At 46.4% G+C, this 22490-nt stretch overlaps 1 protein-coding gene across 1 annotated transcript in view; it reads left to right on the top strand.

Moving 5' to 3' along the window:
- Positions 1-2807: 2807 nt before the first annotated feature.
- Positions 2808-22490, top strand: part of ASPM (assembly factor for spindle microtubules) — a gene marked incomplete at its 5' end in the record, with an annotated part of 51604 nt that continues 31921 nt past the window's right edge. Inside the window, 7 exons of the mRNA XM_029063157.1 lie at positions 2808-3017; positions 9602-9745; positions 9908-11432; positions 13308-13409; positions 18006-18152; positions 18823-19068; positions 21082-21149. Of these exons, the coding sequence (XP_028918990.1) occupies positions 2808-3017; positions 9602-9745; positions 9908-11432; positions 13308-13409; positions 18006-18152; positions 18823-19068; positions 21082-21149 (2442 nt within the window). The remainder of the gene's footprint in view (positions 3018-9601; positions 9746-9907; positions 11433-13307; positions 13410-18005; positions 18153-18822; positions 19069-21081; positions 21150-22490) is intronic.

The raw sequence follows: 22490 nt of genomic DNA, 5'->3' as shown, positions 1-22490 counted from the left end.
TGTCCCACGTGAGGCTCCCAACACTCTTAATCCCCATTTTACAGATGAGGGAACTGAGGTCCAGAGAAGTGAAGTGACTTGCCCACAGTCACACAGCTGACAAGTGGCAGAGCTGGGATCTGTATCTCCCCCAGCACCTAGAACTGCGCTTGGCACATAGTAAGCGCTTAACAAATACCACCATTATTATCATTATGAATGAATGAGTGAGTGAGTATGCGAATGAACGAATGAGCGAGTGAATGAATGAATGAACGAATGAGTGAATAAATGAATGAATGAGTGAGTGAGCGAGCGAGCGAATGAACGAACGAGCGAGTGAATGAACGAATGAGTGAATGGATGAACGAATGAGTGAGTGAATGAATGTATTGAATGAATTGTATTGAATGTATCGAGTGAATGTTTTGCTGTCTCCCCCCTTCTAGACTGTGAGCCCGTCGTTGGGCAGGGATCGTCTCCATCTGTTGCTGAATTGTCCATTCCAAGCGCTCAGTACAGTGCTCTGCACATAGTAAGCGCTCCATAAATACGACCGAATGAATGAATAAACCGACCCACTCAGATACACTCAGGCACCCACTCCGAGAAGCAGTGTGGCTTAGTGGAAGGAGTACAGGCTTGGGAGTCAGAGGTCGTGGGTTCTAATCCCAGCTCCGCCGCTTGTCAGCTGGGTGACTTTGGACAAGTCACTTCACTTCTCTGTGCCTCAGTTACCTCGTCTGTAAAAAAAGGGGATTAAGGGTCTGGGCCCCAAGTGGGAGTACCTACTGCTGACCTGGAACGCCCTCCCTCCTCATATCCGCCAAACTAACTCTCTTCCCCTCTTCCCAGCCCTACTGAGAGCTCACCTCCTCCAGGAGGCCTTCCCAGACTGAGTCCCCTTTTCCCTCTGCTCCCGCTCCCTCTCCCTCCCCCCACCCTCTGCTCTTCCCCCTTCCCCTCTCCTCAGCACTGTGCTCCTTTGTATGTATTATTTATTACCCTTTTTTTCCTTAATGAGGTGTACATCCCCTCGATTCTATCTATCTTGACGATGTTGTCTTGTTTTTGTTTTGTTCCGTTTTGCTTTGCCGTCAGCGTGGCTCAGTGGCAAGAGCCCGGGCTTGGGAGTCCGAGGTCATGGCTTCCAATCCCGGCTCCGCCACTTGTCGGCTGTGTGGCTTTGGGCGGGTCACTTCACTTCTCTGGGCCTCCGTGACCTCATCCGTAAAATGGGGTTGAAGACTGTGAGCCCCACTCGAGACAACGGCATCACCTTGCGTCTCCCCCGGCGCTTAGAACGGTGCTTTGCACGTGATAATAATAATGTTGGTATTTGTTAAGCGCTGGGGTAGATAGAGCTTAATCAGAGTGCCCCATGTGAGGCTCACAGTCTTCATCCCCATTTTCCAGATGAGGGAACTGAGGCCCAGAGAAGTGAAGTGACCTGCCCACAGTCACACAGCTGGCAGGTGGCAGAACCGGGATTCCAACCTAGGCCCTCTGACTCCCAAGCCCGGGCTCTTTCCACCGAGCCACGCTGCTTCTCTATATAGTAAGCGTTTAACCAATACCATCATCATCATCATCATCATCATCCCCCATTTAAGACTGCGAGCCCATCACTGGGCAGGGATTGTCTCTCTCTGTTGCCCAATGTCCAGGCCTAGTGCTTAGCACAGTGCTCTGTACGCAGTGAGCACTCAACAGATACTATTGAGTGAATGAGTGAGTGAATCAATGAATGAACGAATGAGTGAGTGATGAATGAAGGGGTGAATGAATGAATGAACGAGTGAGCGAATGAATGACTGAGTGAATGAATAAGTGAATGAGTGAAAGAACACACGAGTGGGTGAATGAATGAATGAACGAACGAGTGAGTGAATGGATAAATGAATGGATAAATGAATGAATGAACGAACGAGTGATGGATAAATGAATGAATAAATGAATTAATGAATGAACGAGCGAATGAATAAATGAACGAATGAATGAACGAGCGAGTGAAGGAATGAATGAACGAGTGAATGAATGAATGAATGAATGAACGAACGAGCGAGCGAATGAATAAATGACTGAATGAATGAACGAGCGAGTGAGTGAAAGAATAAATGAATGAACGAACGAGTGAGTAAATGAATGAATGAATGAATGAGCGAGCGAATGAATAAATGAATGCATGAATGAACGAGCGAGTGAGTGAAAGAATAAATGAATGAACGAACGAGTGAGTGAATGAATGAATGAATGAGCGAGCGAATGAAGAAATGAATGCATGAATGAACGAGCGAGTGAATGAATGAATGAGCGAGCGAATGAATGAATGAACGAGCGAGTGAATGAATAAATGATTGAATGAATGAACGAGCGAGTGAATGAATAAATGAATGAGCGAATGAATGAATGAATGAACGAGCGAGTGAATGAATGAATAAATGAATGAGCGAATGAATGAATGAACGAACGAGCGAGTGAAGGAATGAATAAATGAATGAAGGAACGGAGGGAGGGAGGGAGGGAGGGCGGTTCCGTCCCGTCCGCGCGGCGCGAGCGTTTCCGTCTCCCGGGCGACAGGATTTAAATGACTCCCCGGCCTCCCATTGGCCGGCGCGGCGCGGCGCGTGGGCCGGGCGGCTCCCTATTGGCGGACGGGGCCGAGTTGAAACAGCGCCGAGAGTCCGGGCCAATGGCGGCGGGCGGGACGTTGGGGCGGCGGGAAGCGGGGCGGGGGAGGCCGGAGCGGCGCAGAGCGGGCGCGGCCGGCCATGGCGGAGGGAGCCGAGGGAGCCGAGGGGGCCGAGGGGGCCGAGGGGGCGGCGGCGGCGGCTCCTCCCGTCCCCGTCCCCGTCCTCACCCTCAGCCACTTCTCCCGCCCGCCTTTCCTCTCCTTCGACGGGGTCCGCCCGGGCGCCTCCCGCTCGGCCGCCCTGGCCCTGGACAACCCCAACGACGAGGCGGCCGACGTGCAGGTCGACCGCTTCCCCGCACCCCACCAGGGCTTCGCCCTCGCTCCGCGCCGCTTCCTCCTCCAGGTGATGATCCCCCCCCCCCCCCCCCCACCGGCATCACCCTGGCGGGGGCGGTGAAGCGCCGACTGGGTGCGGAGCACTGGGCTGAGCGCTGGGGGAGATGCAGGGGAATCGAGTTGTCCCACGGGAGGCTCCCAGTCAGGTGCTGATAACCATACTCCGTGCAGAGCATTGTGCTAAGCGCTGGGGGAGGTGCAGGCTCGTCAGGTGCTCACAATAATCATGTTGCTATTTGCGAAGCGCTGACTGTGTGCAGAGCGCTGGGCTAAGCCCTGGGGGAGGTGCAGGGTCGTCAGCTGCTCATAATAATCATGTTGGTATCTGTGAAGCGCTCACTCTGTGCAGAGCGCTGTGCTAAGCGCTGGGGGAGCTGCAGGGGCAGCAGGTGGTCCCACCTGAGGCTCACAGTTAATCCCCATTTTACAGGTGAGGTAATAATAATAATAATGTTGGCATTTGTGAAGCGCTGACTCTGTGCAGAGCGCTGTGCTAAGCGCTGGGGGAGATACAGGGGCATCAGGTGGTCCCACGTGAGGCTCACAGTCTTCATCCCCATTTTACAGGTGAGGTAATAATAATAATAATGTTGGCATTTGTGAAGCGCTGACTCTGTGCAGAGCACTGTGCGAAGCGCTGGGGGAGACACGGGGCATCAGGTGGTCCCACGTGAGGCTCACAGTTAATCCCCATTTTACAGGTGAGGTAATAATAATAATAATAATAATGTTGGCATTTGTGAAGCGCTGACTCTGTGCAGAGCGCTGTGCTAAGCGCTGGGGGAGACACAGGGGCATCAGGTGGTCCCACGTGAGGCTCACAGTTAATCCCCATTTTACAGGTGAGGTAATAATAATAATAATAATGTTGGCATTTGTGAAGCGCTGACTCTGTGCAGAGCGCTGTGCTAAGCGCTGGGGGAGATACAGGGGCATCAGGTGGTCCCGAGTGAGGCTCACAGTCAGGTGCTGATAATCATAATTGCCTCCGTCCCACCCCCTCAGCGCTGTCCTCGTCTGCTCAACCGTATAGATCTTCATCACCCTATTTATTTTGTCAATGAGATGTACATCGCCCTGATTCTATTTATCTGCTATTGTTTTATGGAGATGTTCTTCCCCTGGATTCTCTCTTATCGCCATGGTTCTCGTCCGCCCGTCTCCCCCGATTAGACCGTAAGCCCGTCAGAGGGCAGGGCCCGTCTCTATCTGTTACCCATTCGTCCATTCCAAGCGCCTAGTCCAGTGCTCCGCACAGAGTAAGCGCTCAATAAATACTAGCGAATGAATGAATGAAGAAGGTGTCTTGGAGAACGTGGATTTTTCAGGAGGACTCTGAAGTTCAATCAGTGGTATTTTTGGAACACTTAGTGTATGCGGCACACTGTACTGAGCACTTAGAGTACAGTAAATAACCAAGGTCCTTGCCCTCAGGAATTTTACAGTTTAGCGTGAGAGACAGGTATTAAAATAAATTACAGGTAGGGAAGCAACTGAGTTTTCCCACCTTTGGGGTGCGGAGCGCGTTTGGGGCATACGGAATCAACTGCATATGTGATACACCAATTCAATTTGATCGTATTTATTGAGCGCTTTCAGTGTGCAAAGCACTGTACTAAGCGCTTGGGAGAGTACACTATAGCCTCAGACACATTCCCTGCCCACGGCGAGCTCACACTAGGGAAGGAAAGTAGGTTGTGAAGATGAGAGATGATGGGGAAGTCTTCTTTGGGAAGATAATCGTAGCAAGACTTGAAATATAAAGAGAGTACTGGTCTGTCAGATCGGAACGGGTAGGGGATTCCAGGCAAGAGGGAGGGGGTGAGCAAGAGGTTGACCCAAAGAGAGATGAAAATGAGACACAGTGAGTAAGTTAGAGGGAGAGGAGCAAGGATAATTAGTGGGATAATGAATGGGGAGAGAGCTGATTGTCTGAAAGCCAATGATAAGGGGTTTGCTTGATGCAGAGATTGATGGGTGACCATTGGAGGTTTTTGAGATAAGCAAAGATTCATTCATTCATTCATTCATTCAATAGTATTTATTGAATAAGCGCTTGGAATATACAAATCGGTGACAGTCCCTGCCCTTTGACGGGCTTAGAGTCTGATCGGGGTAGAACAGTCTAATCGGGGGAGACATGTATACAGATGTATACAGACTGCTTTTTGTTTTGTTTTATTTTGTTTTTTTAAGAAAAATGGCGTGGGCCGCCGAGCAGAGGGGCTGGAGACTGTGAGGAAGCTGATGATGATAATAATCATGCTATTTGTTAAGCGCTTACTGTGTGCCAACCACTGTTCTAAGTGCCGGGGGAGATACAGGGTAATCAGGTTGTCCCACATGGGGCTCAGAATCTTAATTCCCATTTTACAGATGAGGTAACTGAGGACCAGAGAACTTACGTGACCTGCCGAAAGTCACACAGCTGACAAGTGACGGAGCTGGGATTAGAACCCACGACCTCTGACTCCCAAGCCAGGACTCCTTCCACTGATGTCTCTGTGGGCAGGGAATGGGTCTGCTTATTATTACATTGTACTCTCCCAAGCCCTTAGTACAGTGCTCTGCACCCAGAAAGTGCTTAATAAATACGATTGAATGAATGAGATGGCAAGGTGGAGTATGATGAATGCTTTCTGATGGTAGTTTGTAGAGGAAGGGGTGTGGCTCAGTGGAAAGAGCCCGGGCTTCGGAGTCAGGGGTCATGAGTTCGACTCCCGGCTCTGCCACTTGTCAGCTGTGTGACTGTGGGCGAGTCACTTCCCTTCCTCTGTGCCTCAGTTACCTCATCTGTAAAATGGGGATTAACCGTGAGCGTCACGTGGGACCACCTGATTACCCTGGATCTACCCCAGCGCTTAGAACGGTGCTCTGCACATAGTAAGCGCTTAACAAATACCATTATTATTATTATTATTTCTGGAACAGTTATGAAGATGGAACTGATGGGATTTAACGCCTGACTGAATGTGCGAGTTCAAGGAGTTTCCAGAATAGCGCCAAGATGACTTTGTGAGACAGGGAGGAGGGTGGTGTCAACAGTGATGGGAAGAGAAAGTTCGGGGCCGGCTAAACGTGTTGTGTTGGAGGTTTTCCGACCGGGATATTCAAGTAGAGATGTCCCGAAGGCAGGAGGAAATGTGAGACTGTTGAGGAAAGAGAGATTGGAGAAGTAGATGTGATCGTTCATCCACGTAGAGTCGGTCGATGAAACTGTGGTAAGTGGATGAGCCTCCCTGAGGGAGTGGGGGTGAATGGAAAATATTAGGGGATCCGGAACAGTCTTTGGGATCCCTCCAATTAGGAGGTGGGAGGCAGAGGAGGAGTCTGCAAAAGAGACAAAAAAGAAGCAGTCGGAGGGAGGAGGAGAAACAGGAGAGGTCAATATCAGAGAAACTGTCCGGTTGGATGGAATTTCCAGAAGTGGTCGGTCCGATGTGTCAAAGGCCGCCGAGGGATTGAGGAGGATTTGGATGGAATATAATTTGATTGGTAAGGAGGAGGTCATTGGTGGCTTTGGAGAGGGCAGTTGCAGTTGGGGGGGGGGCGGGGCGGAAGCTGGATTGCAGGGGGCCAAGGAGGGAGGTGGAGGTAGCGGATCTCAACGAATTCATCTAAAGAGTTCGGATCAGAATGGTAATAGAGAGATGGAATGATAACTAGATTGTAAACCTTTAGCCGCAGGAATTGTCGGCTTTGAGCTCAATGCTCAGCTTGCAGTAAATGTCATGGATTGGATGCGGTGCGGTTGAGAAGTTTTTTCTTGGGCGTGTTTCAAAGTGGAGGGGAAGGGGCCGTGGGTGAGTGAGCGGTTAAAGGTGGCAAGAGGGAAAGAAGGAAGTGATGAAGTGTTTTAATAAGGTGCGAAAGGATGGGATCTGAGTTATAGCCAGAGGAGGTAGATTTTGATAAGATGTGGGCGATCTCTTGAGGGATTGCAGGGAAGGATGAGAGAGTAGAAAATTGTCTGGCACATAGTAAGTGCTTAACAAATGCCATAATAATAATTAATTATTATATATTAGATTATACCCTTGTAATTATAATAGAATCATTATTATTAGGTAGAGGTGGGGACTGGGGAGGTAAAGGGAGATTTGGGGAAATTCATTCATTCAATTCATTCAATAGTATTTATTGAGCGTTTACTACGTGCAGAGCACTGTACTGAGCGCTTGGAATGTACAATTCGGCAACAGATAGAGACGATCCCTGCCCAACAACGGGCTCACGGTCTAAACTGGGGGAGACAGACAGCAAAGCAAAACAGAACAAAACAAAACAAGGCAACATCATCAAGATAAATAGAATCAAGGAGATATACACCTCATTAACAAAATAAATAGGGTAATAAATAATATGTACAAATGAGCACAGTGCTGAGGGGAGAGGAAGGGGGACGAGCAGAGGGTGGGAGGAGGGGAGGGGAAGCAGAGGGAAACAGTGCTCAGTCTGGGAAGTTCACACCATATTCTTTCCAGGTCCATTAAGGACAAGAAAGGGGGAAAATAAAGGTGACACATTTAAGAAAGGGATTAAAAGTCAGAAATAGTTGGCAGGAGCAATTAAAGATGAAGGTGGTTGGTAAGAAAGTTATGGCCTGGTAGATTTGAGGGAGAATGGTATGAGCTAGAAATTGGAGATAGTAGAGTTATGTACAGTTAAGGTTATCTCAGGAATTGAAGAGTGCAAACTTATTCCTTCATTCATTCATTCATACATTCAATTGTATTTATTGAGTGCTTACTGTATGCAGAACACTGTATTAAGTGCTTGGAAGAATACAGTGTAGCTTACGGTCTAGAGGGTGAGACAGACATTAATATAAATAAATTACACATATGCACATAAACGCTGTGGGGCTGGAAGAGGGAATGAATAAAGGGAGCAAGACAGGGTGACGCAGAGGAGAAATGGGAGAAGTTGAAAGGAGGGTTTAGTCAGGGAAGACCTCTTGGAGGAGTTGTGCCTTCAATAAGGCTTTGAAGTTGGGGAAAGTAATCATCTGTCGGCTTGTTCCAGGCCAGAGGCGGAGGATGGGTGAGGGTTCTCGGTGAGGGTTCGGCGGTGAGAGATGACATCGAGGTACGGTGTGAAAATTAGCATTTGAGGAGCGAAGCTTGTGGGCTGGGTTTATTTATTCACTCCTATTTATTGAGCTGTTGGGGGTTGTAATAGGAAAGTAGCAAGGTGAGGTAGGAGCGGGCAAGGTGACGGACTGCTTTAAAGTCAGTGGTGAAGAGTTTTTGTTTGATGCGGAGGTGGAGGGGCAGCCACTGGAATCTCTTGAGGAGTGAGGAAACATGGGATGAAAGTTTTTGTAGAAAAATGATCCCGGCAGAGGAGAGAAGTATGGATCGGAGTGGGGAGAGACAGGAGACAGGGAGGTCAGCGAGGAGACTGATGCAGTAATCGAGGTGGGATAGGATAAGAGATTGGATTAACGTGATAGCAGTTTGGATGGAGAGGAAGGGCAGATTTTAGCGAAGTTGTGAAGGTGGGACAGGATTTAGTGATGGATTGAATATGTGGGTTGAAAGAGAGAGAGGAGTCGAGGATAACGCCAAGGTTATGGACCGGCGAGACGGGAAGGATGATGGCAAAGTCAGGAGGAGGGCAGGGTTTGGGTCGGATCACGAGGAGTTGTGTTTGGGACATGTTAAGTTGGAGGTGACGGCAGGACATCCGAGTAGAGATTTCTAAAAGACAGGAGGAAATGTGCGACTGCAGAGAGGGAGAGAGATGCGGGCTGGAGATGTAGATCTGGATATCGGCTGCATAGAGGTAAGAGTTGAAGCCATGGGAGAGAATGAATTCTCTAAGGGAGTGGATGGAGATGGAGAATAGAAGGGAACACAGAATTTACACTGTAGTTGAAGAGAGCAGATATTCCAGAAGGTGAGAACCGATGGAGGGTCTTTGAAGCTAATGATCTGGAGTTTCCTGTAGACTCAGCTCCTTGTGTCAGGGATTGTTGTCTCCAGGCTCTTCTGTACTGTACTTTCCGAAGCACTTAGTACGGCGCTTGACTGGGAGTAATAGGTAAACCGTTGGAGGTTTATGAGAAGAGGACTACGTTGAGATTGACATTTTGGGAAGTCGATCCGGTAGCAGAGTGTAGAGTAAACCGAAGAGGGAAGGGGTTGTAGGGAGTGAGACCAGTGAGGTGGCTGATGCAGTTATCTAGATAGGAGGTGACCGGGGAAGCAGCATGGCTCCGTGGAAAGAGCACGGGCTTGGAAGTCGGAGGTCATGGGTTCGAATGCCGGCTCTGCCACCTGTCAACTGTGTGACTGTGGGCGAGTCACTTCACTTCTCTGTGCCTCAGTTACCTCATCTGGAAAATGGGAATGAAGACTGTGAGCCTTATGTGGGACAACCTGATGACCTTGTATCTCCCCCAACGCTTAGAACAGTGCTCTGCACACAGTAAGCCCCTAACAAATACCGACATTATTATTATTATCAGCTTACCGCAATTCTTGATTTCCCAGGCTTGGGCTTTTACAGAAGCGCAGCTTGTTTGTCATGTGGGCCATCGCTAGCTTTATTTTGGACTTGATGAATGACCTCTTCTTTTTGTTGTAGCCCAGAGAAAGAATTTTAATTACAATAACCTGGACACCATTGGAAGAGGGAAGAGTTCGAGAGCTGATAACGTTTCTGGTGAATGGTATTGTGCGGCATCAAGCTGTTTTGTTAGGGAATGCCGAGAAGCCGAAAAAGAAAAAGGTAACCACAGTTTTAACCATCAGCCGTTTTCTGATTCACTCGCAAATGTACTCGAAAAATGTGAAAAATGATTTTATTAAGTAGACGGGTTCAGAAATACTGCCGTTTAAGAAAAATACTGCAGATTTATAATCTTCTTCTTTTGTTTTTTTTTTTTTAAAGAGGAGTCTTTGGGACACTATTAAGAAGAAGAAGAACGTGAAAGAAGCTGTTTCTTCAAGGACCACCAGAAGATGTCCGAATGCTAAAAATGTTAACAAAACCTTCACTGTCTCTCAAAAAGCTAACAAGGTCAGAAGCCCATTGCAAGCTTGTGAAAATCTGGTTGTGATCGAAGGCAATACGTCCCCTGACGACAACTCTTTAATCCTTGAAGAAAACAAATTTCCCCTTTCACCAATCAGCCCAGTTATGAAAGAATGCCACGGTTTAACATGCACTCCTCTTTCTATGCGGCGATCAACCACCTATTCTCTTCGTACGTCGAACAAGGGCTTATCGCAAGAAGAAAATTCTGGCATCTGGGCAGATTTTCATCTGAATGAGGAAGTCACAACTGCCAGTAGACACCACTCTGGAGCTGATTCAGTGTTAGTAAAAACTGCTTCTGTGAAAGTAGAAATTGGTAGCAGAAAGTCTCCCATCATTTTTAGCCCAGATAATCTTTCAGCTTTGCCCATGACACAGAATCAAGGGGCTTTTCTGAGTCCGGATTCCTTCGTCAGTAATAGTTATGGAATAAAGAAGGACTTGGCAATGGAGCCAACTGCTCCTCTTCTCACACCGGATCGACTCATCAAAGATGACGTGAAACCTACGTCTTTGGAACCGCCAGGACCTGAATTGCAGAAAACTTACATTCAAAGGGTGATTTTGAGTCCGGATTCCTTCGTAAATAATAGTTATTCATTTAACGAAGGGCCAGAATCAGATCCAGTCAGGCCAATACTCTCACCGAGTCAATTTTTAAAAGATAATATGACAGCTCTCCAGCCTGCTCTTGAGCAAGCACATAAATTGTCTCAAACCTATCTGTTAGATATGGATTCTCAAATCTCAAAGCCTTCAGTGTGGATGAAAAATGAAGTGGTACCACCTAGAATTGAAGGTGGCACTGAGGTTTCAAATCATGGCCCTGGAGAGGCTGATTCAAGAGACGCCAGGTTGACGTCCTACAGCCCAGCCAAACGGAATCATCTCAAGGTTCCTGAAATCCGTAGCCCTTCCGGGGGACAACTTAAAAGACGCCCAATCCTCTCCGCTACCGTTGTTAAAAGCAAATCAGACTCTGCCAGAGGAAAGCAAACAGGATCCGGGAAGCCAAAATCAAGACGGTGTCTCAGGAGTGAGGTAGCCGATTGTGATAATACCCTTGTAAACCCCGCAAAATCAGAAAAATTTGACAACCTTCCGATCATCGGCCCAGTCTCGGCTGGGGCTGACGGTTCTGAAGATGCAGCGACGATTTCGGGATCGTCTCGTAAAACTCTGGTTAGTTGTAAAAGAAAAAGTGAAGAACATTCGAGTGACATCAGTGTCCGGGTTTCAGTAAATGAGTATGTGGAAATGAGAGAAACCAAAAGAATTCATATATCCCAAGTTGAGACCAAAAAAACAGCTGTTCTAAGAAAACCAGTCTCGAAACATAGCAGCAGCAGAGACAAACCAAACCACAAGAAAAAGACCGGTAAGTTCTGTTAAAGTGACAAAAATTGTGTGGTGTTTTTCTTTCCGTTGACTATATTTGTACCCTACCAAAGTAAGCTCTTTTAGGTTCAGATCTCTGACCCTTATGGAACTCTGGATGTGGTCCTAAATGTGTGATTTTTTTGAGAGCCTACTGTGAGCAGATAACTCCACGAAGTGTTGGAGAGTGTACATTTTGGTGCTAGGCCAGATAATCAAACTTAATCATTTTGCCTTCTTGCACAGAAAGATTTTTCCTAATATTAATCTTCTAATAATGTCAAAAGTTTGGTCTGAGAGGTTGCGAAGCATAGATTTTGTGTTTGTTTTTTTTAAGTTCTCTTTCTGAACCGTACTTCCCAGAACTTGAAGTACACAAAGAAGCCAGAGTGGGAAGCTGAGTGGCCTATTTAGGCAGGCTAGCTGTTGTGGAAACCTTGACACGGGTGGATCCACTTAGAGCCAAGAAGATTTGAATGATAATAATCGTGGTTTGTAAAGTGCTTACTGTGTGCCAGGCACTCAGAGGTGGAGTGAAAGGAGGAGCGAAAGAAAAGAGCGAAGGGAAGGAAGTGGAAGCACTCAGCACCGTTTCTCCTCTTCCACTGCCATTTTTGGGTCCTTGCTGGGTGTGGGCATTCATTCATTCAATAGTATTTATTGAGCGCTTACTATGTGCAGAGCACTGTACTAAGCGCTAGGAATGTACAAATCGGTAACAGATAGAGACAGTGCCTGCCCTTTGACGGGCTTACACGTCTAATCGGGGAAGACGGACAGACAAGAACGATAGCAATAAATAGAATTAAGGAATGTTTAGCTGGGCTGCCTTTCAGCTATGGGCCTTTGTCCAAGGGTCATGATGCCTTCCGGGTATCATGCCGATTAGACTGTAAGCCCATCAATGGGCAGGGACTGTATCTGTTGCCGATTTGTCCATTCCAAGCGCTTAGTACAGTGCTCTGCACGTAGTAAGCGCTCAATAAATACTATTGAATGAATTGAATGAATCTGTACCACAGAGACTTCAGGCAGAATTCATAACTATTTGAAAGCCCATGGTCAGGAATTTCTACTTAGTGTGGAGAGGAAGCAGCATGGCGGAGCGGGTAGGGCACGGGCCTGAGAGTCAGAAGATCGTGGGTTCTAATCCCTCCTCTGCCCCTTGTCCGCTGTGTGACCCTGGGCAAGTCCCCCTTCACTGCTCTGGGCCTCAGTTACCTCATCTGTAAAATGGGGATTAAGACTGGGAGCCATGTATGGGACAAGGGACCGTGTCCAACCCGATTTGCTTGTATCCACCCCAGGACTTAGTGCTGTGTCTGGCACGTAGTAAGTGCTTAACAAATACCATTATTATTATTATTACTATGTGTACAGAATGACGTGACCAAAAAAAGATCCAGACAGCAGAATGAAGTATGGATAGCTGAGGGGTGAGACTGGAGGCTGGGCTGTTCCCAAGCACTTAGTACAGCACATTGCTCTCAACAGTGGGAAGAGCGTGGGTCTGGGATCGAGGGGATCTGGGTTCTAATCCTACTTCTGCCTCTTGTTAGCCCTTCTCTGTGCCTCAGGTTCCTCATCTGTAAAAATGTAAGTTAAGGTAAGCCTCTTCTACCTTGGGTAAACTGATGGTTTAGCTTCCACAGAGAGAGTGGAATTATAAAGATCATCGTCTCTGCTCTCCCCTCCACTTAAATCCTGTACCCTATATGGGAGAGGGACTGTATCAGATCTGGCTAGTATGTCTACCCCCACACATAGCACTAGTAAGCATTGAGTAAATTCTGTTAGTTCTCATTCTTATAAAAAATTGTGTGGCTTCATTTTGTTTCTAAATCTGTATGCTTGATTTCTAATTTTTTTCCTTTAGATCTACTGAGATCCAGAAGTTCTAGCTCGACTATCAATAGGAAAATGAAACCTGTTGCTGTGGCCCAGTCTCATTTGACCTTTATAAAACCATTGAAAACGGGTAATCTTTTTAAATTCTACATAGCCATGCTAAATCCCTGCAAAGAGATGGATTGCTGGTAACTGTCATTGAGGAAAAAAACTAAGTAGAACTAAGACCCATATGAAATGGATTATTGTAATAAAAATCTTGTAGTTTTTGATCTTTTATTCCAGATCATTCATTAGTTTATAATTGTGATGGAGAGAGTTTTGTGTGTAAAAAGCAGTTTGAGATTTTATGCTGAGGACGGTGTCTCCTGCTCGGCGTGACAGATGAGTCTCGGTCCTGAGACTTCTTGACTAAAAACCTGTGCAGAGGGATTGATCGCAATACCAGTGGTTTGTGCTCCACCCATCAATCAGTCGATCTATTATTTGAGTGCCTACTCTGTGCAAAGCACTGTACTATGCTCTTGGGAGAGTACGGCCCAACAGAGTTGGTGGACATCGTCCCCGCTTACAAGGAGTTTACAATCTTCAGAGGGAGACAGATATTCAAACAGATTAGAGATAGGGTAAACAGAGTATAAAGATATGTAATCTCTCAAGCACTTAGTGCAGTACTCTACACATAATGATGTTGGTATTTGTTAAGCGCTTACTATGTGCTGAGCACCGTTCTAAGCGCTGGGGTAGACACAGGGGAATCAGGTTGTCCCACGTGGGGCTCACAGTCTTAATCCCCATTTTACAGATGAGGTAACTGGGGCACAGAGAAGTTATGACTCGCCCACAGTCACACAGCTGACAAGTGGCAGAGCTGGGATTCGAACTCATGACCTCTGACTCCAAAGCCCAGGCTCTTTCCACTGAGCCACGCTGCTTAAGTGCTCAATAATATGAATTAATAAATAGGAATGAATGCATATAAGTGCTGTGATACTGGGGTGATTATCAAAGGGCTTAAAGGGTACCCAGCCAAGGGTGTAGTCATTCCTTCATTCAATTGTATTTATTGAGCGCTTACTAGGTGCAGAACACTGAACTAAGTGCTTGGAATGTACAATTTGGCAAGAGATAGGGACAGTCCTTACCCAACAATGGGCTCACCCGACAGAGATAGGGGAAATAAAGGGCTCAGTCAGGGAAGGCCTCTTGGAGGAGTTGTCGTTAAAGTAGGGTAGGAAAGTGGGGACACTGGATGAATATGAAGAGGGAGGGAGTTCCAGGCCACAGGGAGATGGTGGGCAAGGGCTCAGTTGTGGGATAGATGGTGGGACCGACAAGATTTAGGTTGAGTGGTTTTAGAGTGATTAGGTTGGTGTTAGAGGAACGGAGTGTATGGGTTGGGTTGTAGTAAGTCAGTGAGGTTAGGTAAGATGGAGAGAGTTGATTAAGTGCCTTAAAGCTGATGGTAAGGAATTTGATGGTTTTTTTGGTGTGGAGGTGGCTGAGCAACTATTGGAGGGTTTAGGAGTGGGGAGATATGAATTGAATATTTTTTATTAGAAAAAATGATAGGGGCAGCAGAGGGGAGTTTTTGGACTGGAATGGGGAGAGACAGGAGTCAGGGAGGTCAGCAAGGAGACTGATGCAGTAGTCAAGCTGAGAAATAAGTGGTTGGATCAGTGTGATAGTTTGAATGGAGGGGATTCTAGGGGTGCTGTGAAGGTAGGACTGATAGGATTTTGTGAATATGCACCACTGGCACTCTAGTCTTTGGCAATTCCTGTGAGAAGCAGCAAGGTGTAGTGGATGGAGCATGGACCTGGGAGTCAGAAGGTCATGGGATAGTAAGTGCTTAACAAAATACCGTTATTATTATTAGTAGTATTAGTCCCGTTTCTGGTAGGATATGGAAAGGGGTGGACAGGGGTGCAGCATATTGTGAAGTGCCCAGGAAGGTTTTTTGGAAGGAGCATGACCAGAGGAAAGAGCCCGGGCCCAGGAGTCAGAGGACCAACTCTGTTATATTGTTCTCTCCCGAGAGTTTAGTAGAGGGCTCTGCACACAGTAAGTGTTCAGTAAATACAATCGATTGATTAATTGTAGTTCCAGCTCCCCAACTGGTCTGCTGTGTGACCCATTTCAAGTTAATTTCTCTGAGCCTCAGGTACCTCATCTGTAAAATAGGGATTAAATCCTATTCCCTCCTATTTATGCTGTGAGGTGAGCCCCATGTGAGACAGGGACTTTGTCCCAACTGATTTTCTTGGATCTACTCCAGGGTTTACTTGGCATGTAATAAGAGCTTAACAAGGACCATTTAAAAAAACAGCAACATTCGTTTCCATCTTAGATGTCTGTAGTCTTGTGCAAACACCCTGCTGAGACCTCCTAGACCTGTCCACCTACTTCACTGAAGTGGTTTTTAAATCAGAAGCAATCACCTCTGAGGCAGAACTGGGATTAGAATTTAGGTCTCTGGATGCTCTTTCCACTGGACTAACAGTGCTCCCCAAAAGCAGTATGCCCACTTAACCTCATTTCATTAGGAGTACAGTCCCCTGTAGATTATAAACTCATGGGCAGAAGAGGTGTCTACCAACTCTGTCGCGTTGTATTCTCCCAAGCATTCATTCATTCATTCAATAGTATTTATTGAGCGCTTACTATGTGCAGAGCACTGTACTAAGCGCTTGGGATGAACAAGTCGGCAACAGATAGAGACAGTCCCTGCCGTTTGACGGGCTTACAGTCTAATCGGGGGAGACGGACAGACGAGAACGATGGCACTAAACAGCGTCAAGGGGAAGAACATCTCGTAAAAACAATGGCAACTAAATAGAATCAAGGCGATGTACAATTCATTAACAAAATAAATAGGGTAACGAAAATATATACAGTTGAGCGGACGAGTACAGTGCTGTGGGGATGGGAAGGGAGAGGTGGAGGAGCAGAGGGAAAAGGGGAAAATGAGGCTTTAGCTGCGGAGAGGTAAAGGGGGGATGGCAGAGGGAGTAGAGGGGGAAGAGGAGCTCAGTCTGGGAAGGCCTCTTGGAGGAGGTGATTTTTAAGTAAGGTTTTGAAGAGGGAAAGAGAATCAGTTTGGCGGAGGTGAGGAGGGAGGGCGTTCCGGGACCGCGGGAGGACGTGACCCGGGGGTCGACGGCGGGATGGGCGAGACCGAGGGACGGCGAGGAGGTGGGCGGCAGAGGAGCGGAGCGTGCGGGGTGGGCGGTAGAAAGAGAGAAGGGAGGAGAGGTAGGGAGGGGCAAGGTGATGGAGAGCCTTGAAGCCTAGAGTGAGGAGTTTTTGTTTGGAGCGGAGGTCGATAGGCAACCACTGGAGTTGTTTAAGAAGGGGAGTGACATGCCCGGATCGTTTCTGCGGGAAGATGAGCCGGGCAGCGGAGTGAAGAATAGACCGGAGCGGGGCGAGAGAGGAGGAAGGGAGGTCAGAGAGAAGGCTGACACAGTAGTCTAGCCGGGATATAACGAGAGCCCGTAATAGTAAGGTAGCCGTTTGGGTGGAGAGGAAAGGGCGGATCTTGGCGATATTGTAGAGGTGAAACCGGCAGGTCTCGGTAACGGATAGGATGCGTGGGGTGAACGAGAGGGACGAGTCAAGGATGACACCGAGATTGCGGGCCTGCGGGACGGGAAGGATGGTCGTGCCATCCACGGTGACGGAGAAGTCTGGGAGCGGACCGGGCTTGGGAGGGAAGATGAGGAGCTCAGTCTTGCTCATGTTGAGTTTTAGGTGGCGGGCCGACATCCAGGTGGAGACGTCCCGGAGGCGGGAGGAGATGCGAGCCTGAAGGGAGGGGGAGAGGACGGGGCGGAGATGTAGATCTGCGTGTCATCTGCGTAGAGATGGTAGTCAAAGCCGTGAGAGCGGATGAGTTCACCGAGGGAGTGAGTGTAAATGGAGAACAGAAGAGGGCCAAGAACTGACCCTTGAGGAACTCCAACAGTTAAAGGATGGGAGGGGGAGGAGGCTCCAGCGTAGGAGACCGAGAATGATCGGCCAGAGAGGTAAGAGGAGAACCAGGAGAGGACAGAGTCCGTGAAGCCAAGGTGAGATAAGGTACGGAGGAGGAGGGGATGGTCGACAGTGTCAAAGGCAGCAGAGAGGTCAAGGAGGATCAGAATGGAGTAGGAGCCATTGGATTTGGCAAGAAGGAGGTCACGGGTGACCTTAGAGAGAGCAGTCTCGGTAGAGTGGAGGGGACGGAAGCCAGATTGGAGGGGGTCTAGGAGAGAATGGGAGTTAAGGAATTCTAGGCATCGATTGTAGACGACTCGTTCTAAGATTTTGGAAAGGAAGGGTAGTAGGGAGATAGGACGATAACTGGAGGGGGAAGTGGGGTCAAGAGCGGGTTTTTTTAGGATGGGGGAGACGTGGGCGTGTTTGAAGGCAGAGGGGAAGGAGCCCTTGGAGATTGAGTGGTTAAAAAGTACTGTGCTCTGCACAGAGTAAGCGCTCAATAAATATCACTGATTGATGGATAGATTGAGTCAATTACCCAGTCTCTTCTCTAGGTGAAGAGAACAATTAAGTGGTAAAGCTCCTTTCTTGGTTCTTTGAAGAGAGCAAGGATTCTGTACATAATTGGACTTTTAAAAACCCAGCCAGAGCAACTCCTTTTCAAATGCCACAATGTTGTATATTTTGTGCCATTATTTTGAAAGAAGGTAATTTTAACGTTTTCTAACTTATTGTCCTGTATTAGTCATTCCTAGGCATCCAATGCCATTTGCTGCAAAAAACATGTTTTATGATGAGCGCTGGATGGAAAAGCAGGAGAAGGGCTTCTTATGGTGGTTGAATTTCATATTGACTCCTGATGACTTAACTGTAAAAACAAATACCTCACAAGGTAATGTCACCAAAATAGTACTCTTGCTTGACTGCATCTCAAGAATGAGCTGGTGCTTATAACAATGTGCTTGCTCTAGTTCTATGCATTTTTTATTATTATTTGGACTATATCAGTATCCTTTTTTTAAATGCTAGTTTATGGTAAAAGGAATGAAGCTGGATTTGTGACTCGCTAAACTGTTATCATGTTTTAGAGTTAATACTAGGGATATTTCAGTTACATCGCGACTCTTTTGTCCATTGCCAATAATGCACTTTTTCTCAAGATGCAACTTTTAAAATTTATATTGTGTTCCATTAGCAATATAGAACATAAGGGTGTCATGTAGTGTTTCTTGTTGATCTTTAATTATTAATTCACGAGAGCGTCATCATTCCAAAATGAATGTTGGGTAAATTTGACATTGTAAGGTCCTAATGTTCTTTGAGGCTGACATAATGTTCAAGACACAAAATGTTTTGCTGCTCTAGACTCTGATTTAGGATTCTAACTGAAAGTTTAGATCCATCTCAAGTGGCCTGCCCATTTGCCCTTTTCATCTATTGACTACAGAGGGGTGATTTGTGAATTCTTAAAGTTCAAGTTTCTATTTTTTATTTATTTAGAAAAGTTTAAAATCTATAAAATGAATTTAGCCGATTGAAACATGTTTTTTTTTCTCCTTCAGTAAATGCAGCTACTCTTCTTTTGGGACTGGAGAACCATCACAAAGTTTGTGTTCCCAAAGCACCTACAAAAGATGAAATGTCTCTCAGAGCATATACTGCTCGGTGTAGACTGAACAGATTGCGACGTGCTGCCTGTCGTTTATTTACCTCTGAACTGATGGTTAAGGCGATTAAGAAACTGGAGGTGGAGATTGAAGCTAGACGCTTACTTGTGCGAAAAGATCGACATCTCTGGAAAGATATTGGTAAGACGACTGTCGATGTCTTGAGTCTTTCTCGGTGGGTTATAATAATCATTTAATCATTTTTTTCAGAGCTGTGGTAAGGATTTCATTCATTCATTAGTATTTGAGTGCTTACTATGTGCAGAGCACTGTACTTAGCACTTGGGAAAGTACAATAAAGCAATAAACATTGACATTCCCTGCCCACAGTGAGCTCACAAACTTTTAAAGTAACCCAAGTTGTTGATAATCAACTTAATGGTCCCGTAGCAAAATTTCAGATCTCCAACATTCTAATAAATTCAAATTAAATTAGTATTATTAGTAATAATAATAATGGTACCTGTTAAGTACTTACTATGTGCCATGCACTGTTCTAAGCCCTGGGGAACACACGAGTTAATGATGTTGCACACAGTCCCTGTTCCACCTGGGGCTCACACTCTTAATCCCCTGTCTACACATGAGGTCCCGAGAAGTTGAGTGACCTACCCAAGGTCACACAGCAGGCATGTAGATGAGCCGGAATTAGAACTCAGATCCTTCTGACTCTCAGGCCCATGGTCTATCCACTAAGCCACGTTGCTTCTTGGGCTTACTGTGTGCAGAGCACTATGCTAAGCTCTGGGAAAGAATACAGGTGGGGATTAAACCCGGTCCCTGTCCCTCATGGGGTTCATAATCTAAAAGTTTAAGTGGGGAGAAGGGATTAGAGACAGACACGACAGGAGAGATGAAACATAAAAACACAAACAAATGGACAAAATAAACTCAAAGTCTCGGTGGTGATGGAGGAGTCGGAGAGCGTGTGGGAGCAAGCTGGGAGGGAGAGACGCAGTGTTTACACAGTGGGTTTTGTTAGTTTTAGGGTTTTTTTTGTTTTTTTTTTGTGGGACTGGAGGGGTCCCAGAGCACACTGGAGCAGCTTTATTCCCAGACCCTACCAGAGCAGCAGGTGCTGAACTCAGAACACTGCCCTGGCAAAATGGTTGGGTATTTGTGCCCCATTCATTCATTCAAGTCATATTTATTGAACACTCACTCTGCGCCGAACACTACTAAATGGGAGAGTACAATGTAACAATAAATAGACACATTCCCTGCCCGCAACGAGCTTACAGTCTAGAGGGGGGGATGGGCATTAATATAAATAAATCAATTAATATGAAGCTCGTGTGCAGGGAATGTGTTCATGAATTTTACTCTCCCAAACCTTAGTACATGCTCTGCACACAGTAAGCGCTCAATAAATACGACTGAATGAATAAAAATATAGCGCCAAGATTACGGGCTTGTGAGACAGGAAGGATGGTGGTGCCAGTTAAGGGGAGGACAGGGTTTGGGTGGGAAGATAAGTTCAGTTTTAGATGTGATAAGCTTGAGGTGATGGGAGGACATCCAAGGAAAGATGTCTTGAAGGCAGAAGGAAATGCAAGACTGCAGAGAGGGAGAGGGATCAGGGCTGGAGATGTAGATTTGGGTATCATCTGCATAGAGGTGGCAGTTGAAGCCTTGGGAGGGAATTCATTCATTCAGTCGTATTTATTGAGCTCTTACTAAGTGCAGAGCATTGTACTAAGCGCTTGGAATGTGCAATTTGGCAACAGATAGAGACAATCCCTGCCCAACGACGGGCTCACAGTGTAAATGGGGGAGACAGACAACAAAACAAAACAAGTAGTTCTCCAAGGGAATGGGTGTAGATGGAGAATAGAAGGGGACCCAGAACTGAACCTTGAGGGACCCCCACAAAGAGTACTTGGGAGCATCTTTATTTCCCGATCGGGACGGCACGGAGCATTCCAGGAGCGGGGACCTCCGTGGCAGGAGGGAAGGCAGTGGTTACGCGGTGCTTTTCGAAGCGGCGATGGAAGGATCCGAGAGCAGGTTTTATCCCCCACCCGGCGCATCCCGAGCCCGGAATTCCCTTATGATCCTTGATTTACGATCCATGTGTTTCACGCAGCCCATAACAATAAATGTGTGCAACCTATGTACGTGATTTCAGTTTGTTTTATTCTACTTCTATTTCAGGAGAACGGCAGAAAGTCCTCAATTGGCTTTTATCATACAATCCTTTGTGGCTACGCATAGGCTTAGAGGTAATATTTACATGAAAATCTCTTTGTTTTTTGCAGCGGATTCTTACTATAGTTTGACATTCTTTTAACCTTTTCTTAAATAGTTTTCTAAATTTAGGACTGTAAATTGTGTTCAGAATGGACAGGTTATATTAGTTTGCCAGAAGAAGATACAGCCCACTAGATGGAATTGATTTCAATACACTTTACATTTCTTGCTTTTTATTTCCTATTTAGTCTGCTAATAGTGGTTTTATGTTGAAGTAGAATCAAAGCTATGTTTATAAATATTAAGTTCTATATTTCAGTTGTTCTTAGAAGATAAGTAAAGGACCCCTAGTTTTGCAGAATTAGTGAGAGTCAACTCCAATACCCGTTTGTTCATTTCATGCTTTCTCAGTCCTTCTTGATTTGAAAGCTACTAATGACCGTTTTTCCCAAATGTCATGTTTCACCCCCATTCCTTCTGTTGAACAAGAAATGGCTTACAATGAGTCAAATATGTTTTAATTCCCTTCGAGGCTGAAGTTGATATGGGCTCAGCCAACTCTGGATCTGTAGTTTCTGCTCCCACTGTCATCTGAATAATAATAATAATTATGATATTTGTTAGGCTCTTACTATGTGCCAGGCACTGTACTAAGTGGCGATTGGGTACATGTGAACTGGGTTGGACACAGTCCCTGTCCCATGTGAGGCTCACAGTCTCAATCCCCATTTTACAGATGAGGTAACTGAGGCCCAGAGAAGTGAAGTGACTTGCCCAAAGTCGCACAACAGACAAGTGGCAGAGCCAGGATTAGAACCCACGACTTTCTGGCTTCCAGGCCTGTGCTCTATCCGCTACACCGTGCTACTTCTTAAAGAGAACTTAGATCTGTTCCTTTTAAGCAGTCAATATTCACTTCATCTTCAGCCCCGCAGCAATGACGTATATATCTGTAATTTCTGTCTTAATGTCTGTCTCCCCAAATATTAATATTAATGTCTGTCTCCCCAAATAGATGTCAGCTCCTTGTGGGCAGGCAACATGTCTACCAACTTAGAAGCAGTGTGGCTAGATGGAAAGAGCACGGGCTTGGGAGTCAGGGGTCATGGGTTCGAATCCCGAATCTGCCACTTGTCATCTGTGCCTCAGTTCCCTCATCTGTCAAATGGGGATTAAGACTGTGAGCCTCATGTGAGACAACCTGATTACCTTGTATCTACCCCAGCTCTTAGAACAGTGTTCTGCACCTAGTAAGCACTTAACAAATACCAACATTATTATTATTGTTGTTGTACTCTCCCAAGAAAGTGCTTAGTACAGTGCTCTGCACACAGTAGCTACTCAAATTTCTTAGTAGAAAAGGCATTTTGTAG

This window comes from Ornithorhynchus anatinus, chromosome 4 (assembly GCF_004115215.2).
Source record: "Ornithorhynchus anatinus isolate Pmale09 chromosome 4, mOrnAna1.pri.v4, whole genome shotgun sequence".
Taxonomy (NCBI): domain Eukaryota; kingdom Metazoa; phylum Chordata; class Mammalia; order Monotremata; family Ornithorhynchidae; genus Ornithorhynchus; species Ornithorhynchus anatinus.
Note: the sequence above shows the minus strand (reverse complement) of the source record. Positions and strands in the feature narration are given on the sequence as shown.